Below are 21,455 nucleotides of genomic sequence, written 5' to 3'. Positions count from 1 at the left end.
TTTTATTTAAAGTTGTATTGACTAAGCTAAAGGCTATTTTTTTCAATTTTTCAATTTATTGAAAAGTTATGAATTGAAAAATAGATCTGAAAAAAACAATCGTGTAATGATGGTCTTCAGAAATTAAACAAACTTGTTAAATTGATTATGATTTTAACAATATAAAATAGACAAAATCAGACACAAAAAGATATTAATGTATCAAGCCAAATTCAAAAAAAATACCCCTCAGTCGCTTAAAAAGAAAGGTTAACAAGAGTTTGTGCTCTATTAATAGATTATTCCTTTCATAAGCCTATATTTCAGACAGAGAGATTAAAAAAAAGCATAGAAAGTATTTTGATCCTATTGAAAATAAATTTAAATTCTAAAAAGTAGGTATTTAAATTCTAGAATGAGATAAGGTAGACTTATTTATTGTATATAAAGGATTTATTTGTTATAAATGATCTTGGCTTGTCTTCAGAAATCTTTATTTTTTAATGGAGTAGACAATGTCCTCATTGTCATGTTTGAATAATTATTCACCTTTCTCATATTGAATGAAAATTTTATCCCCGTACCCTACGTTGTTTGTATTCCATGCACCTTCCAAAATCAAACAAAAGCAGCAATACTTTATCAGGAAACAATGTAAATATTTTATTGATGATAATTTGTGTACGGGCTCTAAGGAAAGGAAGAATTCCAGTAAAGAAAAGAAAATTGAAATTATTTAAGCAAGCAGTTACCAACTGGAAGCTTATCGGAACACATGTGATCTGCAGTCTATCACCATAACCTCTATCAAATAATATTAGAGATAGAATAATGAGCGCATTCTGCTTGTAAAGATGTAAAATGAATTGTAAAAGTAAAATTTATCAAAAAAAAAAGAAATGATTTATGATTTTCTTTTCTAACTATCTTTGAACTTTCTTCATTCACAATTATTGAGAATAAAAAAATGAAGAAATATGAATGAAAATTACTTTTTTCGGCTAACGTTGGTATTAATTTCAAATATCAAGTTATATGTGAATATATGTCATGTGGGATCAATCAATTCTATGAGAAACCAGTATTAAGATCAAAATATACTTTTTTTATAAAAGGTTTTTCATTATTTTAAAGATAAAAGTAATTCATTTAAAACTTGAAGGATTGAGCTTCTATTTTCAAAAGTATGTGTGAATAATATACTCACATTTATATCAGGTCTATTCCCGCAAAAAAAAAATATATTAATCTGATGGACTATTAAAGATGGCTTTTCATTCGAGGTTGATATAGTGTTATTTTTAAATCCATATTTTAATATTATCGTATATATTTAAACTACTCTGATAAAAAAATGTTGTTTTTATTATTCTGAATTCAATTCGGATTCGATTCTCAAATCAGTTTTTTAGCATGTGGGTACACATACACAGAACCTACACATTTTGAAAAATTAGCAATTTTACATTGTTAATTGATTTTTGACAGATATAAAGGCAAAATGTCTTTTAATAAGCTCTGCAATTTTCTAGAGTTGACAAAAATGGAAAGAAAAATTCAGATTGAAGCAAAAATCTTAAAAAACTTTTTCATTATAAAGAATGCAAAATCTTAAGGAATAAAAAATCTTTTATAATAATTTCATAATAGAATATAAATATATTCTCCAAAATTGTTGTATTACAAATGCTTATATCTTTTGTAAAAGCAAAATTTCCCTTTTCAGGCTTTAATATTACAGCCATAAATGAATTAATATTTTTAAAATTAAAATTTGAGTGGTCGCAATAAAAAAAATTTACTCCCTGAAATCTTAATTGCTTTTGGCTGATGCTGCCTATATAATGATATGCATTGTTTTCATGTTGCAACTAGTATACACTAATTGTTAAAGTTCCAAAAATATCTTATTTAATTACATCACTAGTCATTTTAATTAAAAAATACTTATTCATGATATCATTTCATTTGGATCCATTAAAATTAATTGCTTATAATGTATTTATCAACTATAAAACTGTGTGTTTTTGAACTTTATGGTGTACTAAAGAATACTTATTAATTTTCCGCAAAATAGTCAACAATAACACCATTAATATATAAAGCATCCAAAGAATATTTTTATTGCATAATCTTTATTACAAGTAGAATAAATTTTTAATTCAAAAAAATTATTTTGTGTTTACAACTTGTACACAACATTTATAAACTATTTATATAAATATTTTTAGGAGAATATAACTGTAGGCATTTGAACTGAATAATGTCCCACAGAATAATTATGAAATAGTAATTTTGTTTTGAAAAGTAAAGCTTTACTTTTTTTATTGTATCCACCATTTATTGAAAATCAAACTATTCTATTATTTTTTTATTATTCAAAATATTTCATCTCATTTTTTGGTTACATTTGTTCAATTTTCTTTTATAAGTTACAAAATGTACACGACATATATACGATATACGCAATATACTTATAAATTCTTAGATATTTGAAAATGTTTCAAATGACACATGGGATATCGGTTAGCCGATATCCGAAATTATCCACAACCTACTCATTTGAGAGAGCCATAACTCAGAGTCTAAGAGCTATTTTAATTTTTTTTCAGCAAAGATAAAGTACCTCACAATGACGGATGCCAAAAAGGTATGGATGCCTGATACGTTTTTCCGAAATGAAAAGGAAGGAAGATTCCATAACATCCTGGTTCCAAATGTTTACATACGAATATTCCCGAATGGAGATGTTTTGTATAGTATTCGGTAAGAGCAACAAATTAAATAACATCTAAAATATGTATACTTCATTTTGTTAAAAACAGTTAATTTATCAAAGGGTTCTTTTGGGGTTTGTTTTACATTCAACAACTAAAAGTATGGCACTCATTAACTACTATTTTAAACTTAATAAGAGAGTAATATAGGATTTTTTGCATATGAAAGAATAATACTCTTTTAATTAATCATTAATTAATTTATAAGGGTGCATATGCATGTACGTTCACAGATAGAAGTCCTTTGTAAATTCTTAATTATTTAATTAACGCATGATAATGAGAAAAAAGCACTTGTTTTCCAGGTGCTGAGAATTAAATTACAAAAGTGCATTTATGTTTACATATATTGTAGGAAGTATGTAAATTATTTGATGATTAAAAATATTCAACGGTAAGGATATTGCATAACTATATTTGGATTCGGTAATTATATGCTCTGGTTTATTCACAGAATATATATTTTGATCCAATTGGTATACTTAATTTCATAAGAAAATGTATAGTTTTTCTTTAAAATAGTGAATTATGGTTCGTGTTTTCTTTTAGAGGAATATAATTTACACACATGGGTAATTGAATAAAAGCTCTAAACACCACCATCTATACCCCTTGTAACTAATTTTACATAAATATCTGATTTGCTTAAGTTTAAAATTTCAGGACATAATTTGATTACTGCAATAGTTATAAACATCTTCAATTCACCCCGGGTTTGTATGCCAGACATTAACTTCAAAGTCAATTCCGATTTTAAAAGAGTTTATACTGTGGTTATTCAACACAATCCGAAAAGATTGACTTGATTGAATTTAAGTATGGGAGTAGCTGGGATAATTTGAAACACTTTTTTCAAATTATGTAATTTTTAAATATATTATAAGTAGTCATGTAGCTAGAACTTTCCCACTCGATGTACTTTTGTGTTATCCATTCAAATTCTTACTACTTGTCTCTATCAAACAAAAAAATTCAAGTCAAAGGTCATTTTGAAAAACTGCAATTGACAAAGTTGCTATAATATAAGTGAAAATATATGAGTCTATTTTTTTTATTTAACTACTAATTAGGTAACAATGCATTAACAGCGTAGTATGAATTATGAAATGGCTTAGACAGCACATATAATGTGGGCAATAAGTGTTTGCTAGGCTTCATATAGGTCACACCTCATCATTTGCAAATGTTCATAAATCTTTGCTAAAATTCATGGTTCTGCTAGCTCTGGATGCGCTTCCAAGAAACTGAGTATTTGGAAGACTCATCATAATATCAGAAACATACACAAAGCCATGATCAATATTAGTACAATTAGTGCATCTTATTTACCCCAAAGAATCCTTTCATTTATTTTATTATGTTACTAAAAAAAAATCTTGGAATTTAATGCTTATTATCATATAACTATCCCGATTGTATTTTATGTTTACTATTTTATCTTGGTTTGGACAAGCCATTTATTGCACTAACAAATTTTAATTAAATAAATTAAAAAATCTCTGAAAAAAGGTAATTACATATCTTCTTCACATGGGTGGCCCATTTAGCTGATGTTACTGTTAGAGTACCTACAACTACCCTATATCCCTTCTTTTTCGTTTGGGCAGAACGTTGATTATATTCAATAAAAATTGACTTAATTATTTCTTCAGTATAATGTATTCAATTTATTTTCCTAGCAAAACATAGGAGTCACACTGCACAGGGATTAAAATTTTCTTGTTAATGCAAGAGTAGATAATACCTTTAAATGTTCCTCCAATCACAAACCATTGCCAACAAATCACTCACTCATTTATGAGTGAACAGCTTGAATGCAATATAGCTGTAAGATGATATCATTTACTTGTAAAAAAAAAAGTAACCCTTGAATGAACACTTAAGTATATATAAGGGTGTCTGGCATTCCCCAGGTGCCCATATTACCCTAGTTACTCCTACTTTAATTGCTATATATACGATTCAAAATTATTATTATTATTTTGTCAAGGAAGCTTGTATTTAGTCAAAATGGGAGTCTTATCCTGATTTGATCCTTTTTTTTAAGTCCAAATATCAACTTTCACCCTTGAATTTAAAAAAATCGGTACTTTAAGGAATGAAAAATGCTAAAGAATGTACTTGAAAAATTTAGTATATTAATTTATAATTACTTTATTATAGTCTGTGCAGTAATCCTGATTTTGTTATTGGGAGCCTAGTTGGAGTGACTGAGGATAATCTGTCATAAATAAAGTGATAAATACTACTAATGAAACAGTCATTGAGGCTCCCATACCCACCTGCCCCTCCCGACAATTTTGGTGCCTATAAACGAGTATTTTACACTAGAGTTTTTAACTTCATTTAAACTTCAGCATAAACAGTTTAAATTCGTTGGGTTTTTTTTAATAAAAAATGTATTAATGTTACCTCTAATGTCTTTTTTTGTATCTTCTGAAGACTAACTACTTCATAAACATTTTTCAATAATGTTTGATTAAGAACCAATGTTAGAGATTGGAAGGCAATTAAATACCACAGTAGTTTTAACCATAATCGCTGTATTAAATCCAACAATAATATATTTACGAAATTAAATTTTTCACCATGAAATATTATACGTTCTTTGAAATAAGATGAATTTAAATCACTTTTACTCCGTTGATTCTTTTGTCCTTTTTTCGCAATACATAAGCGGCTACGAACAACATGATGTCTGCTGCATAATATCACAATGTTGAAAAAAAGTTAGCAGCATTGAACACATTTAACATTTTTTTTTAAATAATTTGATAACACATTATGGAAATTTATTTATAACGTAGTATCGTCGTATCAAACAGGTATTTTAAATGGAAATTTATGGAGTTCAGAACAAGATACAGAATCAATAAAAAGACTGATTTATTATGTAAAAACCCATTTACATATGTTTTATTAATCTTTCTTTTAATTTGGGATTGTTTTAAGGGTACAAAATGACTCGGAACGATAATTGTCCCAAATTACTATTAGAGCAGATATTTCAGAAATCAAATGACTGGGAGAAAAACTGAGATGAGTTTTTGATTCTACGCTCAATTATTTGGCTTGAGTTTATTTGTTAAAATGAGTGTTCCCCTATGTTATTTTACTTTTCTATTAATAAATTTTTTGTATAAATCCTTCGGAGGCGCCGTAAATTGCATTTAAAGATTGTACAAATTATCAATCAGTCATAGAAAGAAAAATATTAAATAGACTATATTTGAATGACCATATCGGAAATAAACAAAGTTTCATTTATCATATGAAGACTCAAAACAATGGCTAATATTCCTAGATATCTGAAATCATTCCACAAATTCTAATATACAGCATATAATTGAGCCAACAAAGTCAATTTATTAATGGGTCATCGGAGCATCTGGAAGATTGTACTTTTTTTTGGGGGAGAAATAATTTTCAAAAAAAACAACAAGTTTTTATTTCTAAATCTACAGCTGTTCACAAACAATTAAACTTTTTGAAAAAAAAATTCCAAAAACAACAGCTTTTCACCAAAAAAAAATTTATAAAAAAATTCAAATATTTATTTTATTGGAAAAGTAAAAATGCTTTGATCTTCAAATAATTTGATGATCAAAACTACAGCCCCCTCCCCTCCCAGCCTACCCCCTGCAGACATCCCTAGTCATAAATATTTTGGAAGTAAAATAATAAATTAGGGATTTCTCTTATTGGTATTTTTTGTTCAATATTGCATTTGTCTTGACACTCCGCCTATGTCAAAAAAAGAATTTTACCTACTTTTATCGTTTAGGAAGTAAGTAATTACATTTATAGGCTTTCTTTTATTTGAGGATATTTATTATTAATGTTTCTTTCTAGATTGAATTGTTTTATTATTAATTAATGGCCTCATCTAAATTAATGTGTTTTGTTATTACTTTCTAAAAAGTTAGACAAATAAACAAAGTTTTACTTTTTCAAAAAATTGTCACATTTACAATTTTATTGAATAAAGAATCAATAAGAAATTGATAAAATAATATATAAAAACTCTATTAATTAGCTATTTGAAATTGAATTTCTTTATTTCCTTTTTAAAATATTATTATCACGGAAGTTTAAAAACATAACAACTTAACCTCGATAAATGTCTGCTTCCAAAACAAATATATTTAAATCATTTTTAGCAGCTGAACTAAAACTTCTATAAAAAGATAATATTTTCTAATGAAAACTTCAATTATTTATGTTTTAAATAAACTTTTTTCATGTACAAACAATTTAATAACTTAGATGTTATTGTTTTTAAACAAAACTTATAACATAAGGTTACTTTTTTACATTTAAATTGCAAGAAATTAAATTTGTTAGAAAAAAATTAATTTTCAATATTAAATTATTTGTAAAAAAATTTAATTTTAAGTATTAAGTTAATCGTAAAAAAAGGTAATTTTAAATATTAAATTATTTGAAAAAAATTTATTTTAAATATTAAATTATTTGAAAAAAATTTTAAAACAATTAAATTTTTGCAGAAAACTTTCAAAATCCAATGCAATTTACAGAAAATTAAATTTTTAGGAAAAAAATTGAAAATTTTATTTTTTTGGGAAAATAAAAATTGAAAAATTTAATTAGATTTCAAATATTAAATATTCTAAAAGATATCAAAAACTTCTCAATATTACAGCCCCTCCAGCCAAGCCGCTGCTATGTTTTTCTAGTACACATACGAGGAAACAATCTCTTTTTTTTCTTAAACAATGTACATATATTTCGAACTTGTTATTAATAATGATTTTGTCAGCAAGAAAACAAAACATTTCTTTGTCAGAATGTCATGTTTATATCAAGACAAAAATATAAATAACAAGAATGCCATTGGCATCTTATTTCTAGCAAATATATATTTTATGCATAAATATTCATGTAAAAAGTTGTATGTTTATTTTCTCTCAGAAGAAAACTAATTTATAGAAAATTAACTAATAACTAAATGTGAATTAAATGTAATAGGAAGAAAAAAACAAAAATTGAGAATAATTCCGGATTTTATATAATCAAATAATAACACAAGTGAACCCAAAATATATCTTTGAAATTGCATGTATAATTTTATTAATACTTTAAAAGCTGATTATGAATCTGTAGTTGGTTTTTCTGTATCAAATCTGTTCTTTAAGAGTTTAAAAAGTGTGTTTACCCTTTTTGTAGGTTTGAAACAACTTTTGAGTTAGAAAAAAAAACATTAGCCATTATAAAAATAAATTTATTATGTCGAAAAGTTTATTCTAATTACAGATATGTGCTAATATTTTATATGCAAGGATCAAATCTTGAGAAAATGCAGATTTTTGAAAAAAATTCTACAAAATTCTATATTTTAAATTTAAGTTTTTTTTTCAAAAATTGATAATTGAAATTTAATTTTTGAATTTTTTTTTATCAAAAAATAATATTAAAAATTTAACTCTTTGTGAACAGCTGTGGACTTTTTCGACTTTTCCCAGAAAAATGAATTTTTAATGAAGTGTATGGATTTCTGAAAAATGTTTTCCTAAAAATTAAATATTTGATATTTAATTTTTGAATTTTTCTCCAAAAAATCTATTTCTTCAATTATTTTTTCCAAAAATTCCAAAAACCAAGCCTTTCCTTTCCCAATTATTATCTTACGGACACCCCTGTTACTTTTATTGTGTCACGCAATCTTTCTCTTGAAAAAAATAGAAAAAAAAAACAAAATTAGTTGGTACTAGTCAGAAAATTCTTCCTATGGAATAATATATCAATCATTCTAGAGAATTATTGACTGGTTAAAAGTAACTCTAATTCAACCAATCAACATTTAGATCATTGATTCAGAGAAAAGAAGCTGAAACATTGATAACTGACAAGACAAACCCCTATATATTTCTTTGTTAGCGAGGTAATGCCGCGAAAAATATATTGATGAATTTTAAAACAATAAACCCTTTCAATTGTCCTCCACTACTTATGTTGTATATTTGATACTATAATATAGTATCAGTATCAAAAATATTACGAAGTGCATTACGTCAACAAATTATTATTAAAAAACACATAGTCAATCCAGTTAAAAAACAAATTAGAAAGTAATCTTCTTTAATTCATTGCATTAATTTTATGTATTTTATTTTAATTGGATTGAGTACTGTAAAAGTGTCAATTTTGTTAAGTTATGTTATTTTATTTTTTTCATGAGTTATTTATATATTTTTTCTATTGAAATAAATTAGTAATGACCTATTTTATCATGTTAGTAGAAAGAGTATCAAAATACCGATAGAAATTTTGTCTGGTACCGAACCAATACGAAAGTGTTGATAGGATGACAACCCTAATTTATACATTCAAAATGATATAAATTTGACACTTAATTATTTCTAAATTATAAATTTAATCAATTACTCCATTTGTACTTTTTTAAAAAGGTTATTTTATAAAGAGATTATGATTGCCTAATATAACTTCTAGAAAAATCTAGCAGATAAAAAAAAAGTGTAAATTCTTAGTTACATTTGTTTATACACAAATTCTATGCCATCAAAATATTTATGATAATATCTCATTGTAGAATTATATCAAACTTATTTTAATATTAAATTGTTTTGTTTTAATGTATGTATTATTAAATAATATTAAAAAGAAAAAAACGCACTTTTCTGATATTAATATTTATTTTCAGGGTTTCACTCACATTAGCATGTCCAATGAATTTAAAGTTATATCCACTGGATCGACAGCAATGTTCGCTCAGGGTAGCAAGCTGTAAGTTAACTTTATTTTCTCAATCTATATATTTTATATGTATGTATTGTTTAAGTTATCCTTAATACGTATTATAACGACTTATTTAATTACAACATTATCATTTTAATAAATTACTACTTATAAAGTATGAGCGTTGTTTACAAATTTAAGTTTGAAAACAATGGAGTTGAGAGTGGTCGCATAGAGGCGCTGTGAAAGTCTTTTTCACTATGTGACATTTTTTTAAACAATCAGCAAGAGTCCTTCATATCACCTAGCGGATTTTTTTAGTTTCTTCATGTTCTATTGATAATATCATTTCCTTTTGATCCATTAAAATTTCTTGTTTATTATGTATTTAGGAGTAATATCACTGTGAGCATTTAAACTTTATAATGTGCGACAGGATACTTATCAATTAGTCATTTTTGTTGAAAAAGTTAATAATTACATCATTAATATTTCAAACATTCACTGAATATTCATTTATTGCATTATCACAAGTGTAGTTTATTTTATATATATAACTATTCATCTCATTTTTTGGCTGCAACATGCACCATTTACTTATACAAGTTGAAACATGTACACAACCTGCATGAATATTAGTTTTTTTGTGTATAGGATTTGAGTGCATTGTCAATGGAGGGAAAATATAATAGTTCCCATAGTACAAGAAATGATTGGATAACTTTTTTATTTTCTTAAAATTGAAAAAGAAATAATTTCATTTTCTCATATATTTTATAAAATATAATTTATTTTTATACATTTATTTCTCATAAATTGGTTGAAATTACTTATAAAGTTATACTATAAAAATTTGGTTACAGTGTTGAAATATTTACTAAATGTTTTGTTAAAATCAATCATTAGAAGAAGAAAAATGACAATAGTGTGTTTCACGAACAACTCAGATTGTATAATAGCCCAAAAACAACGCCATGTTAGGGGCTTAAAAACAATCTTCAAGAAACTTCACCCTTATGAATTATATATATATATAAGATTCAATACATCTGTAATTAATACAGTTTGACGTCAAAGAAAAATAGTTATATTTGAATTTCCCCAATTCTTTTTTTTAATTCTCATGAAATGGCTATATTTTACCATTAGTTTCAATTTGGAATTATTAGCGACAAGAAAGTAAGATATTTAAAGAGAAATGCTTTCAAATTTGATAGAAAATTTATTGTTTCCTATACTTTGTATATTAACGGTAGAAATATAACAAAGCTAGAAAGATGTATTCTTAATGTGTGGTAAAGATTTAGTTAAATACTTTGATTTGTTGGGTGCACTTGGACATCAAAAGTAATTCAATCTTTTCCTTCATCTAACAAAAAATGCAAGACTGTAATTTTTTGATCATTTACAAGATCATTTAAATTCAATTTATAATTTTAGTAGCACTAGATTAGTACTAGTAGCAAATATGTGCGTCAAGTTATATATGAATTAGATAAGAACTCTAAGAAATTCACTTGTATAATTTTTAATTATTAAAATTTGGCTTAAAAGCCTGAAAAAACTTACAATCCGTAGGCGTAAAAGCTCAAAATAGTTATGTTTTAATCGTATATGTAAAAAATTACCTATATGAATTTATTTACATGTTAGCCCAGTAAGAACATATACAAAGTGGCAATACATAAAAAAATGCTTTAAACTACACAATGGCCAAAAGGGTGACCCAGGCGAAGGTACTTTTGAAATTCCTCAATTCTTGTACACATGTTTCAATCATTTAGACTAACGAAAATATATTCACCAAGGAGCTTGCATACAACAGCCACAACGACGGGTGCTGGGTTGGAGCATCGAGGAAACTCCCTTGAAAGAGCAAAGCTGTTCTGTAAGGATCAGCAAGACGTAGCACCTTCCCATCAAGCAAAGTCTGTACTAGAGTGGTGCCAAACCACTTTTCAGTTCTTATTGATAACGGAAATGTGGTTTTCTTCTTTCCCATATCTCGACGTAATGGATTTCTGCAAAGAGTCCGTTCTGAAGAAGGATATTAGTGTGACTTCCTAACACACCATTGACGACTCATAGTGTCTGCAAGGGAAAACTTGTTGGAGGAGACAATCTAAACAGCGTCTAAAGAGGCTGAGAGCTATAATTTGCCGTAAATGATAGTCATGTGAATGAACTGGAACTCATTTTGAAGGAAATTTCACGTAAATAACAACGGTCTAAGAAGACTTTTGGGGAAATACATATTTGAGTACTTTCTTGCTTGTTGAAGACTTATTGAAGCTTTTATCATGATGGCATGTTTTTGAGCTAAGTCAAAAATATATGTTCACTTTTCCAGCATTAATGGATCAATGCAGAAATACAAATGAAAAAAAAAATTATATTAACTCGAGGTTGACTAAAAAAAGCTTGTACATAAATAAAAACAAATTATATCTTTCTTTTTGAGAGAATTAAATAAATAAATACAACTTGCTTAACTTTCTTAACCTATGAACGATTTGTCACGTTGCTAAAGTTGTTGTTTTTTTAACGAAGAGAAACTCATAAATAAAAGAAGGACAGAAACATCTTACAACCATCAAATACAACAATATGCTTGTGATTTTATAAAGCATGTATATATGTATAACTGATCTAATATTCACTCAATATATATATATATGTATACTAGCAAAGTGTTACCCGGCGTTGATCAGCCAAGAAGGGAGAGAGAAATTACATTGACAATAGTAAATATTATTTCTTCTTTTTGTTTAGATCCCTTTAGTCCGGGCAAGCATTATAATTTATGCATTATAATGAATTTACAAAAAAAAAATGTTTTATAAACTTCCATCAACATTTTTTTTTTAATTACCAAATCCAAATTTGAAAAGAAAAAAAATGAATAAAATTTTTTTTCACTAACTTTGCAAAAAAAAGAAATAAATAGCATTTCTTGGAATTGAAAAGAGAAACATAGAACTACTGATATTTTTTTTGAACATGTAAAAACTCAAAATTTATGGAGAATAATGTTGTAGAAAAAATAACAATTGATAGCTGGTTCATTTTTACAAATATGGCAAAAATTATATAATCAAATATTCTGGAAATGGAAAATGATACTGTTATAGATTAAGGTTTTATGTCCGTAATGAATTTTTTTTTTTTAAATTTAAAATTTACGTTTAGTGAAAAAAGAAAAAAAATTTGTTAAATGTATATGCAATCAAATCTCCAGACAAATTTTTACAAATTTTATTTAATCTACGATTCCCTTGTTCCATTGGAAATGCATTTTTTTTTTTTTTTTTTTTTTGCACCGAAAAAAACATCCTAATTGTTTTTTCAAAGAATACTATTTGAATCTATAGTGACGTCCGTATTGTTGATGTCTGCCATCTTGGGAGCTTAAACAACAAACTTTATAACAAAAACCTTTTTTGCATTTATATTAACAAAAATAGCCACCTACTGCGATGTTTTTAGATGTCAAAAGGGGATCAACAAATAAAAAGACTTACATCTTCACTGTCTATCAAAAATTAATATTTTTTACATCAAGTTTTATTATATTACAAAGCTTAATATGTATTTAAAATTGTTTTTATTACATCAAGTTTTATTATATTATAGACCCTAATATGTATTTTAGATTTTTTTATTACATCATTATAAATTAACATTTACATTTATTGTAAAATATAAATTAACTATTCGAATGACAAAGAAAAAATATTTTTCTCCAATGATTATTCTATTTTCCTCATCCATCAACGATACAAAAAAAATTATATATATGGTCTTGTACAGAAATTGGGACTAACTTTAACCGCATCCACATCAATAAGGAGAGCATTTCGATATAGTTTTAATATACCATTAGACAGTTTTTGTCATTATCATTTGATTGAGTCCGTTTTAAATGTGATCAGAGAGTAAAAAACGATGGAACAACGATGAAGGCCAACAATTGTCGTACTCGCTGACCCGTGGAACAACTCTCTTCCTTTAATGAATGTGACTGTCTTGCCTAAGTCTACTGTTTACTGGGTGTATATGAGCTGGAAGTTCGTGTTTTAGCAAGACTCTGCTCCTGCACACACGGCCAAGAAGACTCAAGACCTTCTTAACAACTATAAAATCCCTTTTTGGGGCCACAAAACTTGCACTCCAAATCCCTTGATATGAACCCCTTGGACTTTTACTTCTAGGGAAAGTTAGAAAGACAGGTTTGTCCCACCAGCCAAAACAGCATCAAGGTCTTGAAGACCTCTATCACCAAGCATTTGGCGGCTATTGATACCACAGAAGTTGTCAAGGCGTGCAAGGCCTTCATCCAAAGAATCGAGGGAATGGTGGCCACAAATGGAGATCACATTGAATAACATTATTGTCAATAAAATAAAGAATAAATTGAATCAATACACTTTTTTTTTCTACTTGCAGTTCAATTCAGTCCCAATTTATCTTCAAGGCCCTATACATATTAAATAGAGCGAGTCATTTCATTTGGACTGTTAGTACATATTTTATTTTTTTTACAAATATCACTGTTTTTCTTTTATATCAAGTATAGTGTTGAATCAGTCTAAAGATACTAAAAAGAATCAGGTGGCTAGTTCTAATTAAATATGTCAGTGCTAGGAACGAGTGTTATCAGTATTTTATGGTAGATACAACAGCTGAAATTACATAGTCGCTAACTATATAACTTCTGTTGGGAAGGTTACATGATAACCTCTTTCTAAGAGATAAGATAAAATCAAAAGTTTAAATTGTTTTGAAAAAATTTTATATAAAATATTAAATTTTTTATTTCATATATCTACAGCCATTCACAAAAAATTAACTTTTCTAGAAAAAAGTTTAAAATATATATATATGAAATTTTTTTTTAAATTCAGAAATCCATTGCCATTCTCAAAAACTTAATTTTCCGTAAATAGCTGTGGATTTTTGAAATATTTTCCAAAAAATTTAATATCATAAATTATTTTTGATATTTTTTTCTATTAAAATTCTAAAAACTTTTAAACATCAATCAGATCTAAATTATTAATTACCTAAAGAATATCAACAAAATTAATATTATGAATAGATATATTATGTGTCTGAGCTCTCTTAATCAGTACCAGGCGGCGGCGGAAGTCCTGGTACCTGCTGCAGAAGGAGTCAAAAACTCAAAAGAGTTTTGCAACGAAGGAGATGGGTTTCTTTCATTGCCGGTGTCTCTTTCCACCCACTTTTTTTATAGGTCTCTGGACAGTCTGGCTTGAAACACCGAGATCTCTTGTACTAATGGACTTGAGGGGATTATTCATGGCTGTTTCTATAACTCCTCCGTATCCAATTTGGCCTTCTTAAAGAGCCCGTCTTTCTTTCCAACGTTTTGGACTTGATGACAGCAAAGACTTGGATACTGGAGAGGCCCAATTGCTTAGAGTGTGCGAATGGAAATTCGTCAATCACGTATAAGTGTCATTTTTTCGAATTGTACGTAAGCTAAAGAGCTCAAATTTTGTTTTGTAACTAATTGTTTATGGTTTAATATATCGAAATATGAATTAATTTCAATCACTCTACCTTCATTAATTACTGAATTAGTAAGTATTCAGATTTCAATGGACCACCCGGTATTACCTTCAACATGGCATTGTATATTTTGCAATCTTTGACGTCAGTGAAACTCTGTATATATATATGTATCTTGTTGAATCATCCCTCTTGCTTTTAAATTCACTCGTATGTAGTAAAAATTATCTAATGGCCCTTAATTCTTAATAATATTTTCGCATATCCTAATATAACTTGTTTTTTATCAATCTTCTTCACATGGAGCCTAATGTTGATGTAAAGTAAATAGATAAATATAACATTTTACAGTATGTATGTAGCTAAATTCTATTGGTTTCCATGTGAAAAATATCTATACTTGTTTTATATTTATTTAAAGGAGATTTATTAAGGAGATTATTCTATTTTTGTAGAAAATATAATACCAAAAAGATAAATTGAAGTACCATCTGGTATGTTTAATGCATTTATTATTCAATGTTTGGTAAACACAAACATACTAAATAATATGAAGATCAGAGAAAATCCGTATGTACAATTAACATCACACATACAGTCAACCCTGCATTAAACGGTCTAGCACGTGAAACTGAAAAAGTGACCGCTTTGTCCTCGTCACTTCTTAATCCAAGTTTGATATTGAGAAACAATAGAAATAATGTAACTGTCAATCTCAAATTGAGAGACAGAAATATGGGGAAAACATTCGTTATATTTTATTTATTCACTCGTCAAGTTTATAGTCTATTGGGGTTCATACATTTATGACGACCATAAAAAGTACATTTTTTTACTCCAACCCCACCTCTCCCTAATCTGCCTGTGAATTTTTGAAATTTTATACAAAACAATTAATTTTTTGTCAATAACAGTGGATTTTTCAATTTCTTTTCAAAATTTAGTTTTACAAAAAAGCCCCTAATAATAATAACTAAAATATATATAATCCTCTGGACGCCCCTTTTTACATCCTGACCACGAAATATATTATAAATTCCTAAAATACAATTCAAAAACCTATTGTTTCATAGAAAATAAATATAACTAAATGAAAAATTCAAATTATCTTTTGCTCCATTGAAATAAATTATAAATGTAAAACTCATGTTTGTTATTTCTCTCTTTGTAATAGTTATTTGAGTCAACTGCATACAACCAAATTGCCCAATATATCTTTCTCTTATTGTCATACTGCAGTAAAAATAATAACTACATAATATGTAACATGATTTTTTTAAATTACGTCAATAGTAAGACATGTTTCTCATGTACCAATTCCATTTTGTACAAAAAAATACAAATTTTACATAAAGTAGTTATATAGGTACGGAAGGAAAATTATGAGCTTGTGCTAATCATAGATCATGTTATGCCAGAAATCAGAGTTTCACTTTCTTTTTTTTTGGCGAAATATTAAATAATTGTTTAATGTCCAAGGTTGACTTAATAATTGTTTAATTTCCGTTAATGGTACTAATATGTACTTTTATTATGAATTGAATTATACCTTTTACCAAAAATAAAATAAAGTTTCCTAAAAACTTTATTTTATACAAAAAAAAATATTTTCTTTAAAGGATCATATAGCCTTGTAATTGAAAATCTTTATGAATTTTCAAAATAATATTTTACCTGAAGGAACTCTCCTATGAAAGTTTTAAGGCGCACTAGGAAGAGAATTCCAGGAAAATGTCTTTCAAAGTTTTTACACAAGTATTTATATATATATATTAAAAGTCATTAGGTACATTGATATAACTCAGGTTTTTAGTTCTGTGGCTATGATAACTATGAAGAAATCGAGTGTTTGAAGTTACAAAGGCTTATTATTTTAGTATATTTTTTAGTAAGTTTAAATATAATAATATATGAATATTTATAGAATAATATCATGTATATTATACCATCAAAAGACAAGACAATCAGTATAACACAGTCTCTTTCCGCCATTTTGTTTTTAAGCTTTACTTAGAACTATTAAATATATGTAGATGTAAAAAACAATTAAGTTAACTTTTATAAAAACTTTGGAGGTTAATTTCTCAGAAACCTCTCGGTAGTGAATCTTAAGTCTTTAAGAGAAGAGTACCACAGTTTAAAATACTATTCCAGAAAGTTTGAAGATTTTTTAAATATTCGAGTCCGTACGGATTCTTTGTTCGTTATTGTAAACAACATATTGCGATTAGATATTCCAAAAATTAATATATTGTGTATATCTAAATCACGTTGTTACCTTATTTGTATCCCATAATCTTTCTTCGAAAAACAGATTTGTTAGTTATCCAATTATTCCCAGCTATTCAGTTATCATTTTATCCTTATTGGGAATCTTTCAGAGCCTCAGAAGTTGTAATTCTAATTTAACTGTCTTTCTTCAGAACACTGATGAGAGACAAATAAGTAGAAACAACGTCAGGTGACTACAAAATATTCTGTAGATTTTATTATTTTGGAGAGGTAAGGCTGTGATATTACAATTTATTCCTTTCGTACAATAAATAAATTATACTGATATTAAACTGAAGAACAATTTCAGAACTCATGTTGTTACTCATTTTGAGATACATTATAATTGATGAGCTGTTTCTTTAAAAAAGTAGCAATTTGTATTATTTAATAGCCCCAATGTTCCTTCGTTGATTTTTTTCTTTTTTTATATTATAGATGGTTGGACTACGGATGATCTGCAGTATATTTGGAAGCCCAGTGAACCTGTACAGATAGTAAAAGATTTACATCTTCCTCGATTCACCTTAGAAAAATATATTAGCGATTATTGTAATATAAAAACTAACACAGGTCAGTGTAATTTTCTACCTCAATGAACTTTTTAATTATAACAATAATAATTAATATATATACTTTTTGTTATTTGTTATTTCCTATTATTAATTTGCAGGAGAATACAGTTGTTTAACCGTGGATTTAACTTTCAAAAGAGAGTTTTCATATTATCTACTAACAATTTACGTACCCTGCTGTATGTTGGTGATTGTTTCATGGGTTAGCTTTTGGCTAGATCCCAATGCCGTACCCGCCCGCGTCTCTTTGGGTGTCACAACTTTGCTCACTATGTCCACTCAAACAGCTTCGATTTCAAATTCTTTACCTCCCGTCGCATATACAAAGTCCATTGATGTGTGGACAGGGGTAAGAAATATATTTACTTTTAAAATGTTAATTTTTTTTATTTGGATTGAAATGGTGTGTCTTTGTTTGGTATTACCTCAAAAAACATGAAAACAACCTCTGCTTTTGTGGTTTAGAGAGGGTTTTCTGAAAATTATATTTTAACAAAAATTGGTGTTACTTTTCGCTTTGAAGTATCTAACTAAAAGACAAATGCATAAAATATAGTTTGTAGGATAGTTTTCCAGATTAAAAAAATATCTAAATTATTTCTAAATCAGACTCAAAGTTGACTCTATAAGTTTGTTGTTAAGTATAGACATACAATTTCATTATTAAAAAAAACACATCAAAAGTTACTGAAGATTTGGTGCATGAATAAATATTTTTATAAATATTAAACTATTGATCTTGATGGACAGCATATGAAATGTTGCATCATGTAGGTCACAAAAACATAAAATTGGGATTGGAAAGGTAATTTTCATGTTTCTCAAGATAAAAACAATTAAGACACACACCATCTGAATCAATGAATAAACCTTTGGTCACTAGTATTAGTTAGATAATTTAAATCTAATCCTTTTCTTATAGGTATGTGTCACCTTTGTATTTAGTGCGTTATTAGAATACGCTTTAGTCAACTACGCATCACGCTCAGACGCTCAAAGACTTGCAAAGAAAAAGCATAAAAAACAATGGGAAATTGAGCACTGTACGTTTGAATCTAATGAACATTTAGACGAGCATATTGGCCCTGGTATGGGAATGGGTCATCCTAATTCTGCTGGTTCTGCTACTAACAACGGAGGAGGCTCTTTTGCCATGGTAATTCATTTCATACTCATAGTTGGTGATGGATTCGAACATTACTCGAACTATACAAAAACTTGACTTTAAAAAAGTATAATTTTTATGAAAATGAGTCAAACTATCTCGAAATATTATTTGCAAAGCTCGACTAAACTCAAATAATCTATATTCAAAATATTCGAGTATAGATTAATATTATATCCAATTTGACTTGTCTTAGTCCTCATTTATTCCCTCCAGTCTTAGAACCGGTCCTATCAGCCCTTGGGACGGGTTCTTAAGATTGTCGTTCCTTCGGACTGGCATTACTAAGACTGATAAAAAAAGGAAATGGAAAATTGAGGACCAAAATTTATAAGTTTTTAGGACTTGTATACAGGACTGAATTTATCAGGACTCGAGTCGCTATTTATAAATAAGAACTGACACAATACTATCTCTATTTGTTTCCACATTTTTATTGAATAATTTCTTTAAAATTTTTTTAACACATTTTGGTTGGATATTTTTCTTTGTCTAATTTGTTGACTGCCTTATTAAAGGGTTCAAACTGACATAATTATTGAAATTAGATTTTATCAATTGAATGAAAAAATATATATTTATTTGCCTGACTCGAACTCAAACTCAATTCAACTTGAATTTGATCAATATTTAATTACTGAAACTCGACTATACATTAATAAATTATAACCTCTTGAGATATAAAATCAACAAAACCGAATAACACACTTTTTATCTTTTTTTCGTATTTTTTTTTTTATCAATTTATATCAATTTCATTATTTTTATGTCTTTCTTCAAAAAAAAAAAAAAAAAAAAAAAAAACTGCATTAATTAAATTTGAGAAAAGATAAATATTGGAATAAAAAAGGAGCTTAAACAATTTAAAAGTGTAAAGCAAATAATCAATAGACTTAGATATCAAAGAAATTCACGGGCGTCCGTAGGATAATGTAGTGGATGATGGGCTTAGTAAATTAAATTTTTTGAAATAAATTTCAAAAATCCAAAGTTGTTCACAAAAGAGTAGTTTTTTTAGAAAAAAAATTTAAAAATCCATTGCTATTCAAATAATTTTTTTTTTTTTGAAAAAAAATTTCAAAAATCTACAGCTTTAAATAAAATTTTTTTTTTTTTTTGTTGGAAAAAAAAAAATCAAATATTATACACAGTTGTCTTGGACATAGAAATAACATCTCTTCTTTTTTTTTCCCCTTTGTAAGCAGAAGCCATTACTTCGTCGATCCACAGGAGGAAGTATGAGTGGGATTGTAGGTGCTGGAAGTCATAATGGCTCTGAGCCTAATTCTATGATTTCAAAACTTCATCAATGTGAAATCCATATGCGACCCCATCGACGACAAAATTTCCTTCAAGCCTGGCTCAACAAATTCCCCTCGCGTGCAAAGAAAATTGATGTCATCTCAAGAGTCATTTTCCCTGCCATCTTTGCAATTTTTAACATGTCCTATTGGAGCTATTATCTCCTTCAAGAGGCACAAAGTGAGGCAAGAATGTAAAATGGTTACGCCTTCGTTATATTTATATTAGCCGAGTTGTCGTTGTCCTTTATAATTATTAATATAATGAGCGCTACATAGAAACTTTAATCTACTACCTACTACATAGAAATACTAATTTAAAAGATGTATAACATTATATATACAAAATTGTGTAACATATCAGAATGCCAAGGAATGTGGAAGAATAAATACAAAAACTAATAGAAGAAAACGAAGATGGAAGCACAAATAAATATATTTATGTAGTACGTCAACATAAAAGCAATTTTTATCACAAAAATCGAAAAAATGTCCCATGACAAATATCTATTAAATCTATTGAACACTTCCTAAATATATAAAGTAAAAGCCCCAAGGGCAAATTTCTGGGATAAGTTATAATGTTTAAAAATGTTGGCTGTTGTTTTAATGCCTTTTTATTTATTAATGAGGCTTTATATGGCTCCGATATGGTCTTTCAGATAATTAGAATTTTTTATATTATAATAATAGCTAATTTTGTCAAAAAATATGTGATTTTAACAAATTTGTTCCCGTTATTAAAAATTTACTAAAATTTTACGCCAAAATAATTTCATTTTTTGACAAAAACGAATGCTGTATTTGGAGACCATTACAACTTTAGTCAGGGAAATGTACTCTACTAACTTTTGTAATCAAGATCCTTCTTCAAAAGGTTTATTAGAATAATTTGTTAATAGTAGGGGAAGATGATTTATAGATGAATAGGTACAAACTTAGTGATCATTTTTGAGAAAAACCTCCGAGTTTGCTTTTATATTGTCGGCCCACATATCTATATATATATATATAGTAGGATGACTCCATAATGTACGGAGCAACTGCTTCTGTATATATATGTGAGTGAGTGAGCGAGTTAACAGAAAACAAATGGAATATTCTAGTTATAATAATAAATTTTCTTCATGATAGCTTT

At 27.4% G+C, this 21,455-nt stretch overlaps 1 protein-coding gene across 4 annotated transcripts in view; it reads left to right on the top strand.

Annotated features, from left to right (window-relative positions):
* The window catches only part of LOC121115573 (glutamate-gated chloride channel), a 263,024-nt gene extending 242,309 nt beyond the window's left edge, over positions 1-20,715 (top strand). For 2 of the 4 annotated variants that reach the window (XM_040709661.2, XM_071887606.1), the window contains exons 7-12: positions 2,592-2,745; positions 9,439-9,521; positions 17,715-17,849; positions 17,950-18,200; positions 18,774-19,007; positions 20,222-20,715. In XM_040709661.2, coding sequence (XP_040565595.1) covers positions 2,592-2,745; positions 9,439-9,521; positions 17,715-17,849; positions 17,950-18,200; positions 18,774-19,007; positions 20,222-20,515 — 1,151 coding nt within the window. In that variant the 3' untranslated portion in view covers positions 20,516-20,715. Of the gene's footprint in view, positions 1-2,591; positions 2,746-9,438; positions 9,522-17,714; positions 17,850-17,949; positions 18,201-18,773; positions 19,008-20,218 lie in introns of all 4 variants that reach the window. The other 2 variants (XM_040709659.2, XM_071887602.1) reach the window with 1 other exon arrangement.
* Positions 20,716-21,455: the final 740 nt, after the last annotated feature.

Source organism: Lepeophtheirus salmonis, chromosome 1 (genome assembly GCF_016086655.4).
Source record: "Lepeophtheirus salmonis chromosome 1, UVic_Lsal_1.4, whole genome shotgun sequence".
Classification (NCBI taxonomy): domain Eukaryota; kingdom Metazoa; phylum Arthropoda; class Copepoda; order Siphonostomatoida; family Caligidae; genus Lepeophtheirus; species Lepeophtheirus salmonis.
Note: the sequence above shows the minus strand (reverse complement) of the source record. Positions and strands in the feature narration are given on the sequence as shown.